Source organism: Pogoniulus pusillus, chromosome 27 (genome assembly GCF_015220805.1).
Source record: "Pogoniulus pusillus isolate bPogPus1 chromosome 27, bPogPus1.pri, whole genome shotgun sequence".
In the NCBI taxonomy this organism is placed as follows: Eukaryota; Metazoa; Chordata; class Aves; order Piciformes; family Lybiidae; genus Pogoniulus; species Pogoniulus pusillus.
In genome coordinates this window covers 6597432-6612885 of record NC_087290.1, presented here as the reverse complement: position 1 = coordinate 6612885, position 15454 = coordinate 6597432, and the positions used below count along the sequence as shown (strand labels likewise).

Genomic DNA, 15454 nt, shown 5'->3' with positions numbered 1-15454 from the left:
TCCCCTTTTGAAAAGCTGGAGGATGGTCCAATACTTCTTCCCTGGCAGCTATCTTTAGGAAGCACTTACTGCCCAGCAAAGATAAAGATAGATAGATAGATATCACTGATGGATCTTTTAGGGCTCCATCCATAGAATCACAGAATCAACCAGGTTGGAAGAGACCTCCAACATCAGCCAGTCCAACCTAGCACCCAGCCCTCTCCAATCAACCAGACCATGGCACTAAGTGCCTCAGCCAGGCTTTTATTGAACACCTCCAGGGATGGTGACTCCACCACCTCCCTGGGCAGCCCATTCCAATGCCAATCACTCTCTCTGCCAACAACTTCCTCCTAACATCCAGACTAGACCTCTCCCACCACAACCTGAGACTGTGTCCCCTTGTTCTGTTGCTGCTTGCCTGGCAGCAGAGCCCAACCCCACCTGGCTACAGCCTCCCTTCAGGTAGTTGTAGACAGCAATGAGCTCTGCCCTGAGCCTCCTCTTCTGCAGGCTGCACACCCCCAGCTCCCTCAGCCTCTCCTCACAGGGCTGTGCCCCAGGCCCCTCTCCAGCTTTGTCGCCCTCCTGTGGACACTTTCCAGTACTTCAACATCTCTCTTGAATTGAGGAGCCCAGAACTGGACGCAGCACTCAAGGTGTGGCCTGAGCAGTGCTGAGTCCAGGGGCAGAATAACCTCCTGTCCTGCTGGCCACACTGCTCCTGATCCAGGCCAGGAGTGTGAGGCAGAACTGTGGAATGAGTAATTGCAGGCTTCTGCCTTGTCATGTATGTGACAGCAGAGTGGGGACATCCTGCAGCTACGTGTGCAGGAGCTGAGAAAAAAAAAGAAGTGAAAACTGATGCAGAGGTTTACTGGAAGGACTGGAGTCCTTATGCAATGCTGGCAGTCACAGGGCCTGCCTGTGTTGTGTCTGTCCTGCTGCTGGGCTCACACCAGTGCTGGTGGATGTGTCAAGTTGAGCAACACTGAAGTCTTTTTTTGGTCTCAAGACTGTCCAGTTAAGCTGCCAAAATGATTACACCAGGATTTGTTGCACCTTCCAAATACCCATTTTATATTTTAAAAGTTTTTATATATATATGTATATATATATATATATAGAGAGATAAAGTGAGTCCTACTGGGTGTCAGAGTTTTAGATGTTGACCATGTATGAAAATCTCCTTTCCAAGCAAGGAGTACATGAGAGGTGTGTCACTCTTTGGGTATGGAGTGGCAATGCTCTAAAACCCCTTAGCTGTACTCACAAACAAGTCAATAAATAAAATCACAGCCTCTTACCAGAGCTCTGAATGGTTTTTGATCCAGCAGAGATGCCTTCTGTTGATGAAGCAACAGGCAAATATGTATTGCCCAGGTTTTGTTGAGCTTCAGTGGCCCATCCTGTGCCTTGGGTTGGCTTCTTTCTTGTCATTAGGAATTTTGGATCCATATTCTGTAAGCTCCAGGGTGTCCATGGTGGAGCCTGGGGTTCAGCACTGTGGTATTTCTTGCAGTGGTAACCAGCAGATGTCATATGAGGTCTAGCACCTCTGTTGTGCAGCAGCTGGCCAGTGGTTTTCCCTTGGGATTTGAAGTTCTTCACTTAGAAAACTTGAGCCCTTTCTCTTGTGTGTCTTTCCATATCTGTCCTGTCAGTGAGGGAATGCTATGGAAGAGGGCAGACTGGTCCTGGTCCTTCTGCAGCAGCTCGTGGAGCACTCAGTTCAGTTCACATGCAGCGATGCAAGCCAGACCTCCCTTGGCTCTGGGTTGTGAATTAAGCTTAAATTTAAACCTATCAAACAATCAGAGTAACATTTGGAGCAAAGTGAGGGTGGCATTCCTTTCTGCAGCTGCTGATTTCCAACAGCTTCTGGTACTGCTTTTGGCTGCAGCACTACAGGGAAGAGGACATTTCCATTCACCTAAGAAACTCAACCTCCAGCACTTCATCTTCAGCAACCTTGATGGAAATCTGTCACCTGAAGTCCTGTACCTGCTGCTTCTCACTCCAAAGCAGGGGAGCATTGCTGCAAAATGCAGCTGCCATCATCCCACCTGGAGTTCTCCAGTGGAAGGTCTCCGTCTCTCAAGAGTCAGGTCCTGCATTCAGATGCCAGCCTCATTTCCCAAAACATGAATCCAGTCGTGAGCTCCATGAACTCCTCTTGCTTCTCAGATGAGTTGTTACTCCTCCCCCAGTGGCCTTCTGAAATGATGGCTTGTGGCACATGGGGACAGCTGGTGGAAGCAGGGAGCAGTGGGTGGCACCGAGCCACGGGCTGTGTCTCACTGTGAGCTCACCCCATCACCAAGCTCCCTCTCATTTCTCTCCTTGCAGGATGAGGAAGTCCTGAGGAAACAGGAAGAAATTGAATGTGGAGGTTTCCAGTAATGCTCTGGGAAGCAGCTTTCAGTTGTGTACAGACAAGTGCAATGATGCAATTAGTCTGCAGTGGGTTGCATAAGATGCAGAGATGGGATGAGTGGGGAGGGATTGATGCTTGAGGAGGGGAGATTTAGACTGGAGATTAGGAAGAAGTTCTTTACAGTGAGGGTGGGAAGACTGAACAGGTTGCCCAGGGAGGTCATGGGTGCCTCCTCCATGGAGGTGTTCAAGGCGAGGTTGGATAAGGCCTTCAGCAGCCTGGGCTAGTGGGAGGTGTCCCTGCCCGTGGCAGAGTTGGAACTGAATGATCTTTAAGGTCCCTTCCAGCCCAAACCAGGGCATCCTGGTGGCTCACAAGTTACCCATGGCACAGCAATGTGCCCTTGTGGCCAAGAAGGCAAATGGGATCCTGGGGTGTGTTAGGAAGAGTGAGTCCAGCAGATCAAGGGAGGTTCTCCTTCCCCTCTGTCCTGCTGAGACCTCATCTTGAATACTGTGTTCAGTTTTGGGCTCCCCTGTTGAAGAGGGACAGGGATGTGCTGGAGAGGCTCCAGCAGAGGGCTACGAGGATAATGATGGGACTGGAGCACTGCCGGCTGAGCAGAGGCTGAGGGACCTGGGGCTGCTTAGTCTGGAGAAGACAGAGAGGGGAATTTAATACATGTTTACAAACACCTGAGGGCTGGAGGAGGGGGACAGGCTCTGCTCACTGCTCCCCGTGATAGGACAAGGAGCAGTGGGTGTAAGTAGCAGCACAGGAGGTTCCACCTCAACACAAGGGGGAACTTCTTTACTGTGAGGGTCCCAGAGCACAGGCACAGGCTCCCCAGAGAGGTTGTGGAGTCTCCTTCTCTGGAGCCTTTCAGGGCCTGTCTGGATGTGTTCCTCTGTGATCTGTGCTAGATAGGATTGTCCTGCTCAGGCAGGGGGGTGGGACTGGATGATCTCCTTGGGTCCCTTCCAAGCCCTGTGAGCCTGTGATTCTGTGGATCTATGAACCTGACCTCTGACAGAACAGAACCCAAACAGGCCTGGGGGGACATTTTTAACGTATCATTTGTGTCATTTTGCCATCCACCCTGGGAAGTCCCCATGTTTAAGTGGCAAATCTCAGCAGCTGCAAAGTGCCATTCTTGAGATTCAGAGGAAAGCTATGGTTAGTATTTGATTTTATTTCATGTGGCCAGAGCAAGCTTTTGTCTTTACAGCTCACGAGGGCATCAGAGGCTGATGCTGTGCCATGGCTTAGTGTTGATGGTCAATGGAAAGAACCCATCTCTGCCATGCTGGTGGTTTGGGGATGCTGCCTGCCAGCAACAGGGACACAGCTGCTGCCTCACCCTCATCTGGTGGAGGGTGGCTCTGGGCTTGCTCTGACAACCAGCTGACAGGAGCTGTTGGCCTGCCAGGGACACCAGCTGCCTCTGACCATGGGCTCATGGGGGGTGTGTGGCAGAGGGACTTGGTGACAGGACTGAGGGCTCAGTGCTGGACAACTGGCTGGAGCTGGGCTCTTCCTCAGCATCCAGTGGAGAGCATGTCCCAGTACTGGCTCCTTCCGTCATTGAGAGTGCATTTGCTGGCAGTGAAAGTGCTCCTGAGTGCTTCTTTGCCTGTGAGTAGAGTGGGACTGATCCATGCAGCCCTCCCAGCCCTTCTGCTCAGGGCTGGGTGAGGAGGAGGAAGAGGATGCTGGTGCTACTTCAGAGGGCTTTGCTTGGGACCCTCATGCTCTCCTAGAGTGAGGCAGGGATCCATCTGCAGCCCATCCTGGGGTCTCCCCATTGCTGGGGTTCCCTGTGACCAGTGCTCCTGGGCAGCCCAGTGCCCAGGGAAGGCAGAGAGCAGAGCTGCAGTGCTGGGACTGGCTCAGGTCCATGGGGGCTGCTCAAGGGAGCCTTTTGGTGGCAGATTTTGGGGAAGCTTTAAGTGACTGAAAGGAAACAGCGAGGCAAGGGCAGGGGTTTTTACATGCACTGCCTGTGCCATGTCCCCAGCCTCCCCACCTGCCCTGGGAGCATGGGATAGTCTCTCATCGATGCAGAGGATGGTGCTGGGCAGTGTGTTATGTGTCTTACTGAACCCATCCAGCTCTACTTGAGAGGATAAAGACTCCTCAGGTTGCCATTGCCAACCACATTGCCATTGCCTAGGACTTGCCTGCTCTTGACCCTCTGCAGAATGAGTGCTGCCATGGGCCAGTGTCGGGGGTCACAGGGGCCACTTGGGGCAGCTGACCTGGACCTTCACTGTCCTCTGATTTCAAAGGTGCCTCCAGGGCATCATCAAGGCCTCCTTCTCCCCACCTCCTCCCAGCCTTGAAGTCACTGGAGACTCCCCAGGGGAAGCAGGGACTCAATACAAACCACAGCAGTGCAAAATTGGGGGTGTGCCTGCAGCAGGACTTCCTCTTCCCTGGGCTTTTAGCAGCAGAGCGAGGCCGTGGGAGACAGAGGGGAGAGCAGAGGCTGCCGAGACGCCGGGGCAGGGGCAGGGGCAGGGGCAGGGGCAGGGGCAGGGGCAGGGGCAGGAGCAGGGCCCAGCCAGGGCACCACGGCTGGGAGCAGCTATGGAGGATGCCTTCATCCGGCACATCGAGCTGCTGGGCTACGAGAAAAGGTTCTTCCCCAGCCAGCACTATGTGAGTACATCATGACCCTGGGACATGCTGAGCAGGGAGGACTGGACAGCAAATTTCTTTAGATAAACATGACTGAGGGACTAAGGATCCATGTGGGGGGGATTGGGGTGGTGGTCATGGCTTGGTGTCATGAGCTGGAGGCAGCCAGAGGTTAAAATGTTCTGAAGACACAAGATTTTGAGCACTGCCACTGCAAATCATTGGTTATTTCCCAGGCTTAGAGCTTTGCCCCCCTTGATTCCTACCTGTCTGGATGTTTCTGTCCCTTTTCCATGCCTGCTGAGCTTCCTGAGTGCCAAGCTTGCTGCCTGGGCAGAGCTACTCATGTTGAGGTAGTGCAAGAAGAAGACAAATTTAACTGAAACACCTGTGGGGCTGCCTGAGGGCTTTGGATGCAGGGAGGTGTGGGGTCCAGATGCAGCACCTCTGCTTTGTCCCTCAGGTCTACATGTTCCTGGTGAAGTGGAATGACCTCTCAGAAAAGCTCATCTACCGCCGGTTCACGGAGATATACGAATTCCATGTGAGTTTTCAAACTGAAGAAGGGGAGAGTTAGACGAGAAGGAAGGGCAGGCATGCACTGAGGGCAGCCAACCCAGGCTGCCCAGAGAGGTGGGAGATGTCTCATCCCTGGAAGCATTCCAGGTCAGGTCGCTTGGGGCTCTGAGCAACCTGCTCTAGTTGCAAATCTCCCTGCTGCCTGCAGTGGGGTTGGACTGGGTGAGCTTTAGAGGTCCCCTCTAACCCAAACCACTTTGGGATTCCACCATCCTCACTGTCCTGCCTGGCTCTGCTCCACAGAAAGCGCTGAAGGAGATGTTCCCCATTGAATCTGGGGACATCAGCATGGAGAAGAGGATCATCCCACACTTGCCAGGTGAGGGGCAGGTGCTGGGGGGTGAAACAGAAACTGTGGCTGGTTGGGAAATTCCCCAGCAGGCTGAGCTCTGCAGGCTGAGCTCTGCAGGCTGCTTCTGACACAGGTGCTTGGTGCATTTTCTGTTCCTGTTCACTGGGCTTGAAACCCAAACTCCAGAAAGGTCTGAGCAGCTGCAGCAGCTTCTCCCAACACTCACCAGCCCCACAGACCCTGTCTTTCCTCCCCAAATTCCAGACAGGTCTGAGCAGCTGCAGCAGCTTCTCCCAACACTCACCAGCCCCACGGACCCTGTCTTTCCTCCCCAAATTCCAGACAGGTCTGAGCAGCTGCAGCAGCTTCTCCCAACACTCACCAGCCCCACGGACCCTGTCTTTCCTCCCCAAATTCCAGACAGGTCTGAGCAGCTGCAGCAGCTTCTCCCAACACTCACCAGCCCCACGGACCCTGTCTTTCCTCCCCAGCAACTGGGCACCCCAGAGGCACATCCCACAGTATCAGCTGTGAGTCCTGGATGGTGCCAACAGTCTGGCTTTAGGGAGGTCTGAGCCCTCTTTGGGGACACCATCATCAGGTTTGGTTTTAGTGCCCTTATGGCAACATAGATGTTTTGTAAGAGGAAGAGTTGCAATATGTCCTCAATGACAGGGAATTAACTCCTGCTCCAAACAACTGACAGTTTGTTCCCAAGCAAGGTGCAAGTCAGCAAAATTCCCCTTTTGCTTGGATTTCCTGCTTTAAAGGAGGCAGGAATGAGCATGAGAAAAAGCTGCAGGTGGTGGTCAACATCCCTTGAGGAGCACTAAACCTTCACCAGGCAGCAGTGTGGGTGCCAATTCTGGGGTTCCTCCCTCAGGGCTGGACTAACCCTGCTGTGCCAGGACCCCCTTATGCACCGTCGTGCTGGGGCTGCTGGAAGTGGTGCTGGTCCTGTTTGGGGAACTGAAAGCACTGGGGACAAGGCAGGCATCAGGCTGCTGCAGGGGGTGCGGGGCTGTCACCAGCTGCACATTCACATGGGGATCAACAGCGCTGAAAGCTGAGGCTGCCAGGGGCATTCTGGAGCCCCTGAGCCAAGAGCGGCTGCAGCATGGGACAGAGCGATGTGCGCATCTCCTCTGGCCACAGGCTGGTCCCCATAGCCCCTCCTTGTGCCCCAGTGCAGCTGCTGCATTTGCAGCCCAGCAGCCGAGCTTACTCTGAGCGTGGATGTGGGAGGTCTCCTGTAACTGAGGCAGAGTTTGCAGGAGCCGTGCAAGGTTCGATGGGCTGTGGAGATCAAGTCCTGCTGCACACATCTCTCCCCCGTGCTGCCCGTGGCACTCAGGCTGGGCACTGCACCACACTCACCTCCCCAGACAGCCTGCCAGAACAAGGAACCCATGGCCAAACAGCCATGGCCCTGCAGCCAACTTCTCCCCAGCTTTGTCAGCACCATACATGCCCCCCTGTGTGTCTGCCAGGGCTGGGGCTGGAGCAGTGATGGAAAAGATGGCACCACACTCTCTGACAGCTTTGCCTTGTGGGCACCATGCAGCACCCTGGGGCCAAGCCCACTTGTTTTTGAGGTTCAGAGCGACCTGCTGAGGAAAGGTGTTGAAATAGGGCTGCCTGTCTGCTGACTGTGAGTCCCTTCCCCTCTCCCCTAGCCCCAAAGTGGTTTGACGGGCAGCGCTCGACCGAGAGCAGGCAGGGCACGCTGGCCGAGTACTGCTACGCCTTGGTCAACCTGCCCCACAAGATCTCCCGGTGCCAGCACGTGGTCAGCTTCTTCAGGGTGCGCCACGACGACATGAACCCCCTCACCGACAGCCAGTGAGTCCAGCCGCCCGCCCGCGGCCCCGCCGCTGCCAGCAGCCAGCCCGGGGGCACCCGCAGAAACGGCTGGCACTGAGACGCCTTTGCTCTGACCTTCTAGGATCAGGAAGCCTGAGGTCTTCATCCTGCCCAAGGATGCCAAGAAAAGCCTCACCGGTAAGAGGGGTGCAAGGGACTGCCCTCAGCAACAAAGCCCAGCAGGGGCAGGGGTGGGGACAGGGGCAGCTGTGCCACAGCAGCTGCCCTGACCGAGAGCAGGGACTCTGTGCCAGAGCTGCACCTGGGAGAAAACCACAGCCTTGTGGGGAATGAGTCTCTGTCCTGGGATCCAGCTGGTTTGGGACCAGAAGAGGCTGGGTGAGCACTCTGGGACGTGCTAGGAGTGCCCTGGCCTGCCTGGAGTAGGGATGGAGTGGTGGGGGCTGGGTTGGGACCGTGTCTCCCTTCTCCCACGCAGATATCACGGGGCCCATCGTCCTGCAAACCTACCGAGCCATCGCGGACTACCAGAAGAGCTCCACGTCTGAGATGGCTCTACAGGCTGGGGACATGGTGGATGTGGTGGAGAAGAGTGAGAGCGGTAGGTGTGCACCCCTCCAGAGAGCCTCTGGGGGCCAGATCCCTCCTGGCCCCCCTGTTTCAGCAAGGATGGGAACTGCCCTGGCAGTTTGCATTCAAACACAGCATGAGAGTTAGCTGTGCTGGTGCAGGGCTCAAAGAGCAGGTGGCTCTATCAGGCTCTCCTGATGGAAAGGAGAGGCTCAGAGCAAGGGCAACCAGCAGCACTGAACCTCTTGGCACTTCCCACTCCCCTGGGACAAGTTTCAGACCCACGTGGAGCCACATGATGGTTGACTTTGGCCAGAACGGGTGTGGGGCAATCCTGAAAAACTCTGCAACCTCCTCGTGTGCCTCAGCCTGTGAGGCTTCCTGCCCAGGAGGAAACAGGATGAGCTGGCCGAGCTCCCTGCTTGCACCATCTGAAGAGAGACAGCCTGGTCCTGATGTTCTCCCTTCCATCCAGCCTACGTGGGTGCCTGCAGCTACCCTGGCCGGGGCAGACCCTGTGCTGGTGCTTCCACAGTGCCACCACAACAGCCTCTGCCCATGGCTGCTTTCCTTGCAGGCTGGTGGTTTTGCCAGTTGAAGGATAAACGGGGCTGGGTGCCAGCTGCCTATCTGGAGCCGATGGATGGTCCTGATGAGTCTGAGGAGCAGGAGCCGAACTATGCAGGTAAAATGCTGAGGTACCTGAGTGCTGCAGCTCCTCTCTGGCATGGCTCATTGCAAGGCCCCAGCCTGGAAGTCCACAACGAGCAAGACCATTGGACAGGGAGATGCTGCTGGAGGAGCTGTCAGGAGGGATGAATCTTATGGTTCAATGCCTGAGTGTCAACCTCGGGACCTTCCCATGACACACAGCTTGGCATTAGATGCTTGTTTTGGCTGATCTCAGGTCCACATCTTCATTCTGTGGCTGTCCTGAGCTAGCTAGGTGGATGCTGGGTTGTTGGGAAGCAAAGGAGCATGGCACAGGCTTTCCCTGGCACTCGGCTTCCACCCTCTCCTTGTCAGTCCCCCACATCACCCAGCTGTGACAGCAGGACCTTACTGCACAGAGCAGAGGGAGGATCCTCTAGACTCATCCTGACTGTTCTCTGGCCTTCGTGTTTGTGGTTTCCAAAACACTGCAACAGACTCTATTAGCACAACACTTCCTTCTTCCTCTTTTAATCACCTGCATTCTAAAGATGCTCTTCAGCAGAGAGCTGTGCTTCCCCTGCTTGCACTCTCCTCCCTGCAGAGGCCCTGGAGGCGCTGGGATGAGCCATTGACAAGCCTGGGGGCAGTCTGAATCCAAACTTGGAGACCTGAAGCACCACAGGTCTTGCCCAAAATGTAGGATAGATGCTCTGGTGCCTCCTCTCCTTGGCAGCTGGGGAGGCTGAGCCTCATCCCTGGGGTGGTAGTACTCAACCCTCTGCCCTGATTTTGCATGCAGGTGAGCAGTACCTTGTCCAGAAAAGCTACACAGCTGTGGAGGAGGATGAGCTGAGCCTCAAGGAGGGGGATCTCATTGAAGTCATCCACAAGCTGCTCGATGGCTGGTGGGTCATCAGGTGAGGCAAGCCAAGAGCAAAGCCTTGTACTGACAGGACAAGGAGGAATGGGTTTAAACTGGCAGAGGGGAGATTTAAACTGGATGTTAGGAAGAAGTTCTTTCCAGTGAGGGTGGTGAGACACTGGCACAGGTGGAGGTTGTGGCTGCTCCCTCCCTGGAGGTGTTCAGGACCAGGTTGGATGAGGCCTTGAGTGACTTGTTCTAGTGGGAGGTGTCCTTGCCTATGGCAGGGGGTTGGAACTGGATGAGCTTTCAGGTCCCTTCCAACCCAAACCACTCTGAGGTTCTATAAAAGCAAGCAAGCAGGGTGGAGGCAGAGCCAGCTGCCCCCTGCACTGGGGCCATTTGGTGCCACTGCCCAGCACTTCCTTTTGCAGGGCCACTCCTGTATCCTGTGGCCTTGATAAATGCTGAATGTTCCCTCATCTGGGGGCTTCAGAAATATCCAAGGAGGCAGATGGAAGACCAAAAAGTATCAGTTCTTTTGTCTCCAAGTAGTCTGGCACATTTTGCTTTGCAGAAGCTTAGCTTCCAGCCCAGCCATGGCCTGCCCTGCAAACTTGGGCTTTCCCAAGGGGAACCCCAGCTGCAGCTGTGCACTGGAGAGTCACAGATAGCACATTCACAGCAGCACCTGGCATGGCTGCCTGCCCTGGGGATCCTCCTGTTCCAACCTGTGCCCAGGCAGGTGGCATTTGCCATTGGAATGGGCTGCCCAGGGAGGTGGTGGAGTCACTGTCCTGGAGGGGCTCAGGATAAGCCTGGCTGAGGCACTTAGTGCCATGGTCTAGTTGAGTGGACAGGGCTGGGTGTTAGGTTGGACTGGATGAGCTTAGAGGTCTCTTCCATTCTGGTTGATTCTATGATTCTATGATCTCCTGGTGTTTGCTGGTGTGCTGGGCTGGAGGGGAAGATGGGCCAGGGGGCAAGGAATTTTTATTGAGCATTCAGCAGCAGCCTGTGTGGCAGAAGGGCCTGAGCAATGCTCCAGGAGCCCAGTGAAACCCTTAGGGCAGATAATATGAGTTGGTGAGACCCTGACAGCTGTGAGCCACTGCTCCGTCTGCTACCTATTTGCTTTGCAGGACTCAAGCCACACTTTCAGGGAGAGCCACAAAGCAGGGGGACAGTAAAAGCCCTTCCTTGCTGCAAGCAGCCTGAGAAAACAACCCAGCCAGCACCGTCTGGGGACAAATGTCAGAAGGCTGGGGTTTCAGAGCCCCAGCTACAAGTGATGTTGCTTTGTGTTGCACTGCAGGAAGGATGAAACCACAGGTTATTACCCCTCCATGTTCCTGCAGAAAGCTGGGGAGTCAAACACCTCTGTGAAGAGTGAGCTGAGGAATCAGAGTGTTCCTCCACGAAGGTAGGAACAGCCCTGGGGGGGGGTGGGGAGGTGGGGAAGAATGAAGTTGTTCTTAGATGTAGCAGTAGTATGGGTGGGGTTTATATCAAAATTAATAGCATTCATTATTTTTTATGCTAATATATTTCATACAAATTATTTTTAACCAGGTTCTTTACACAGTCATGAAAAACACTGCACAGAGTTAAAACAGGGAGTGTAGAGCACCAAAGAAATAACCAGCACAGTACAAATGTGAAATGCAATTGAACTGCAAAGAGGTTCTTGTGGCCACTGGCCAGCAGGACAAGGGAGGTTATTTTGCCCCTGGACTCAGCACTGCTCAGGCCACACCTTGAGTGCTGTGTCCAGTTCTGAGCTCCTCCATTCAAGAGAGATGTTGAGGTACTGGAAAGTGTCCACAGGAGGGCGCCAAAGCTGGTGAGGGGCCTGGAGCACAGCCCTGTGAAGGGAGGCTGAGGGAGCTGGGGGTGTGCAGCCTGCAGAAGACGAGGCTCAGGGCAGAGCTCATTGCTGTCTGCAACTACCGAAGGGAGATTGTAGCCAGGTGGGGTTGGGCTCTTCTGCCAGGCAAGCAGTGATGGAACAAGGGGACACAGTCTCAAGTTGTGCTGGGGGAACTCCAGGCTGGATGTTAGGAGGAAGTTGTTGTCAGAGAGAGTGATTGGCATTGGAATGGGCTGCCCAGGGAGGTGGTGGAGTTGCCACCCCTGGAGGTGTTCAATAAAAGCCTGGCTGAGGCACTTAGTACCATGGTCTGGTTGACTGGCTAGGGCTGGGTGCTAGGTTGGACTGGATGATCCTGGAGGTCTCTTCCAATCTGCTCGATTCTATAATTCTATGATTCTGATGCAGGGCTGCATGAGCCTTGCTGCAGCAGAACCTCCAGCCAGATATATTTGCCATTGTCCCTCTGCAAAGTTTCTTTCCCAGGGTAATGAAATTTAATTTCCAAGCTGTCCTTTTTCATATTTCCTAAGTGCATCCACTGAGTCTTTGAGAAGCGAGGAGAGATTTGACTAATCAGAGCTGCCAAATGGCCTAATCTGATGGGAGGATTCGAGCTAATGGAAGGGATTTTATTTTGATTAAAAAGATAAAAAGCAATAATAACAACTCATTAACTCCCATGCAAAGAGCACTGCTAGGAACAGAGTTTGCTGCTGCCTTTTATTCCCTACAAGAAAACACTGCAGCCTTGATAGAAAATCTCTCCAAATCCAGCTCTGCTGGAGCATGGATTGAGTGCCAAACTGTGTCAGGTGGCCCAAATCCACCTATCCGAGCACAGTGATGCTTACTGATTCCCTTGGGGGGTTGAGGTGACCTATTTCAAGGACAATGACTTGCTCCCCATAGTAGATGTTGTTGCTGTGACACTGTTGGTGGCAGCCAAGGTGAGCCCTGTTGCAAAGGTGGTGATCTGCTGTTGTGGGCAAGAACTCTGGTGAACTCTGTGGCTTGGACAGATTCACTCTGACATGGGTCAAGAACTGGCTGGAAGGCTGAGCCCAGAGAGTGGTGGTGAATGGTGCCACAGCCAGTTGGCAGCTGTCACTAGTGGTGTGCCCCAGGGATCAGTGCTGGGCCCAGTCCTGTTCAACATCTTTATTGATGATCTGGATGGGGGGATTGAGTCCAGCATCAGTAAGTTTGCAGATGACACCAAGCTAGGAGCAACCAACCTGGTTGATTCTATGAAATGCAGAGTCTGCTCACACCAAGGGAGGGCTGAAGGCAGGTGAGCATGCTGCCTTGAGAGGAGCAGGAGGGTGATGCCATGGGATGGAAGTCAGAAACCACCTCGTTCATGCCCTCATAGTGCAGACCAAGAAGTGGCCTCAGCCTGCCTGCCTGGGGACAGTCCCTGATGCTGGGGGTTTCCCTGTGGCAGCTGCTGGCCTTTCACTTCTCTCAGCAGTTTCTCTGCTGCGAGTCCAACACTGCATATCCAGGGGCACACTGACATGTACCTCACTCTGCTCCCCTGGCCCAAGGAGTTGAGCTTTGGGTGTTGAGGATCCAAGCAAAACCCCACACCAGGACCTTAGTTTGCAGCCAGCAGAGATGCCATATGTGTATGTCCCACATTCCTTCTCTCCTTCCCTCCATCTCTCCTTCCCTGCCTCCTTCCCTCCCTCCATCCATCTGAAGGCAAAGCTAAGTTCAGCTCCAGGGCTTTCTTGGGCTGTGGGGAAAGCTTCGTGCTCATTTTCTTTGCTCCATCTTGCTGTCCTTATCATTACTCTCCAGACTTGTGCTCATGCTTTACCCTTCAGTATTTGCTTCCAAAGCTCCTCTCCAGCTGCCTCCTCAGACACTGCGTGTGCACTGTGTGCCACCTACGGCTGCCTTTGAGAGCTGGCACCCACCTGGTGCCTCCCACTGGGCAAATCCAAAATGTTTGGGTAGAAGAGGAAGAACGGAGAGGAAATCTTCATGTGGAGTGAGAGCTGCTGGCAGAGAAATGGACAGATTTGTTTCTGACTCACTGCAGGTCCACCATCCGAAATGTGAGGAGCATCCACAAGCAAGGCCGGAAGCAGATCAGCCAGGAGACCTACAGGAGGAACAGCAAGAAGTACATCCAGAGCAGGAGAAACATGAAGGAGAGATTCCAGAACAAGGCCAATGTCATCAGTAAGTCCCAGCGAGGCCTTTGCCCTGGGCATGGGCTGGACCCTTGCAAAAAGTCCTGCCCATTCCTTCCAGCGCTGGCTGCTGGAGCTGTGGTGCAAGCAAACAAGCCTGGGAATCCCTGTGTCTCTCTGAGGTCTGGGTGGAGAGGAGGAAATGGCTCTTCTTCTCTCCAAATCCCTCTGCACTTCACATCTCAAGGTTGGGCTGACCCTACAGGGCAGCACAGCCTCTGGTTCTGCCCTGTCACAGGTGGGAGATGATGCAGGAGCACAACATGTGCAGGTCACACACTGCCTGTCCACACTTCTGCTATGGGGAAAGTATGCACAAGCAGGGGGTCTTCAATATCTCCTACCTCTGGTCTGACAGGGAAGGAGCAGCACATGGTGGCATTTCTGCTCTCAGTAGGTCCAGGCAAAGGTCAGCCGACACTCAAGACCCATTCTTTCCCTAACCTTCCCCGTGCTGCTGTTGCTGTTGCCATCACCATGCACGTTAGCTGCCAGCAGAGCACCTCGAGGAAGGTGAAGCATAAAGAAAGAGGCTGCTTTTGAGGTGGATTCTTTAGATCCAGTAATCCCTGTGCAGGTCCTTCACAACAGAGAGCAGCTCCTTGCACAGACCTAGCACTGGGTCTCCCTCCTGAGTAGAGCTCCCAGCCAGGAATGGGTGGGCTCATCCCACTGCCCTGACCGCCAGGAGGACCATCACACCAGCAGAGACAGGAGCAGAGGCAGGAGCTGTGCTGGTTGCTACGGAGGAAGCTGTTGAACATTCAGCTTCTCTGACTCACCTCTACCTCTGCTCCACCCACAGTTGAGAAAAATGAGCAAGAGGAGGACAAGCCCAAGGCTCAGCCTGCTGTTCCTCCCCGTCCCAGCAGAGACCTCATCCTGACCCGCTGTACCGAGAGCACCCGGAGAAAGGTCCTGTGACCCCTCAGCCCCCGACTCCAGCCAGCTGATGGCTCATCTCTGCCAGCCCCTGCACAGCCACGGCTCAGAGCCAGAGAAGGGCATCCAGGTGGCTCTGGGAACAGCCTGGGGAGCTGCTGGCTGGATCAGTGCAGCCCAGCACTCACCTTCATCCACAAGGCTGCTGAGCCCAATAAGTCTTAATGATGCCATGAGGACAGCCCAGCCTCACTCCACCAGCTCTGGGGTACTGAGGCTTCCACAGTGCCTGCAGACCCCTCACCACTGGACATTCTTTCATCCCCTATTTGTGTTTTGAATGATTCTGTGTTTTTCACTAATAAAGAAGAGACTTTTTATAGACAGATGTCAATGTCTGCACAGAGAGCTGGCCAGTGGAGACCTCAGGGAGCAGCATGCTGGCAGGGAAGGCTTTTCTTCCATGCACACCAAGGCAGGGCACTGGGCAAGGGACTCTCGTGAAAGATGCCAATGGGGAGGAAGATGGGGTTGGGGGACAAAAGGATGGCACCTTCCTCCTGGACAGTGGCTGACTTTGCTCCCTCTGGTGGAAAATGAGGGCTCAAGGTGTGAAGGGTGCTGGGTGAGCAGCACAGTCTGTGAGGCTGCCATGGCGAGGGGCAAGCAGCTTCCCAAGGCTGCAGATGCTGGTGCCTCCTGCTGCCTCAAGAAGAGC

At 54.4% G+C, this 15454-nt stretch overlaps 1 protein-coding gene across 1 annotated transcript; it reads left to right on the top strand.

Moving 5' to 3' along the window:
• The first annotated feature begins 4912 nt into the window (after positions 1 to 4912).
• NCF1 (neutrophil cytosolic factor 1) lies at positions 4913 to 15111 on the top strand. The gene is made up of 11 exons (XM_064165986.1): positions 4913 to 5020; positions 5463 to 5543; positions 5822 to 5897; positions 7547 to 7712; positions 7816 to 7871; positions 8173 to 8295; positions 8842 to 8949; positions 9718 to 9835; positions 11096 to 11203; positions 13701 to 13843; positions 14660 to 15111. The coding sequence occupies exons 1-11, from the start codon at positions 4949 to 4951 to the stop codon at positions 14776 to 14778; spliced, it is 1170 nt and encodes a 389-aa protein (XP_064022056.1). The 5' UTR covers positions 4913 to 4948; the 3' UTR covers positions 14779 to 15111.
• The last annotated feature ends 343 nt before the right edge of the window (positions 15112 to 15454 follow it).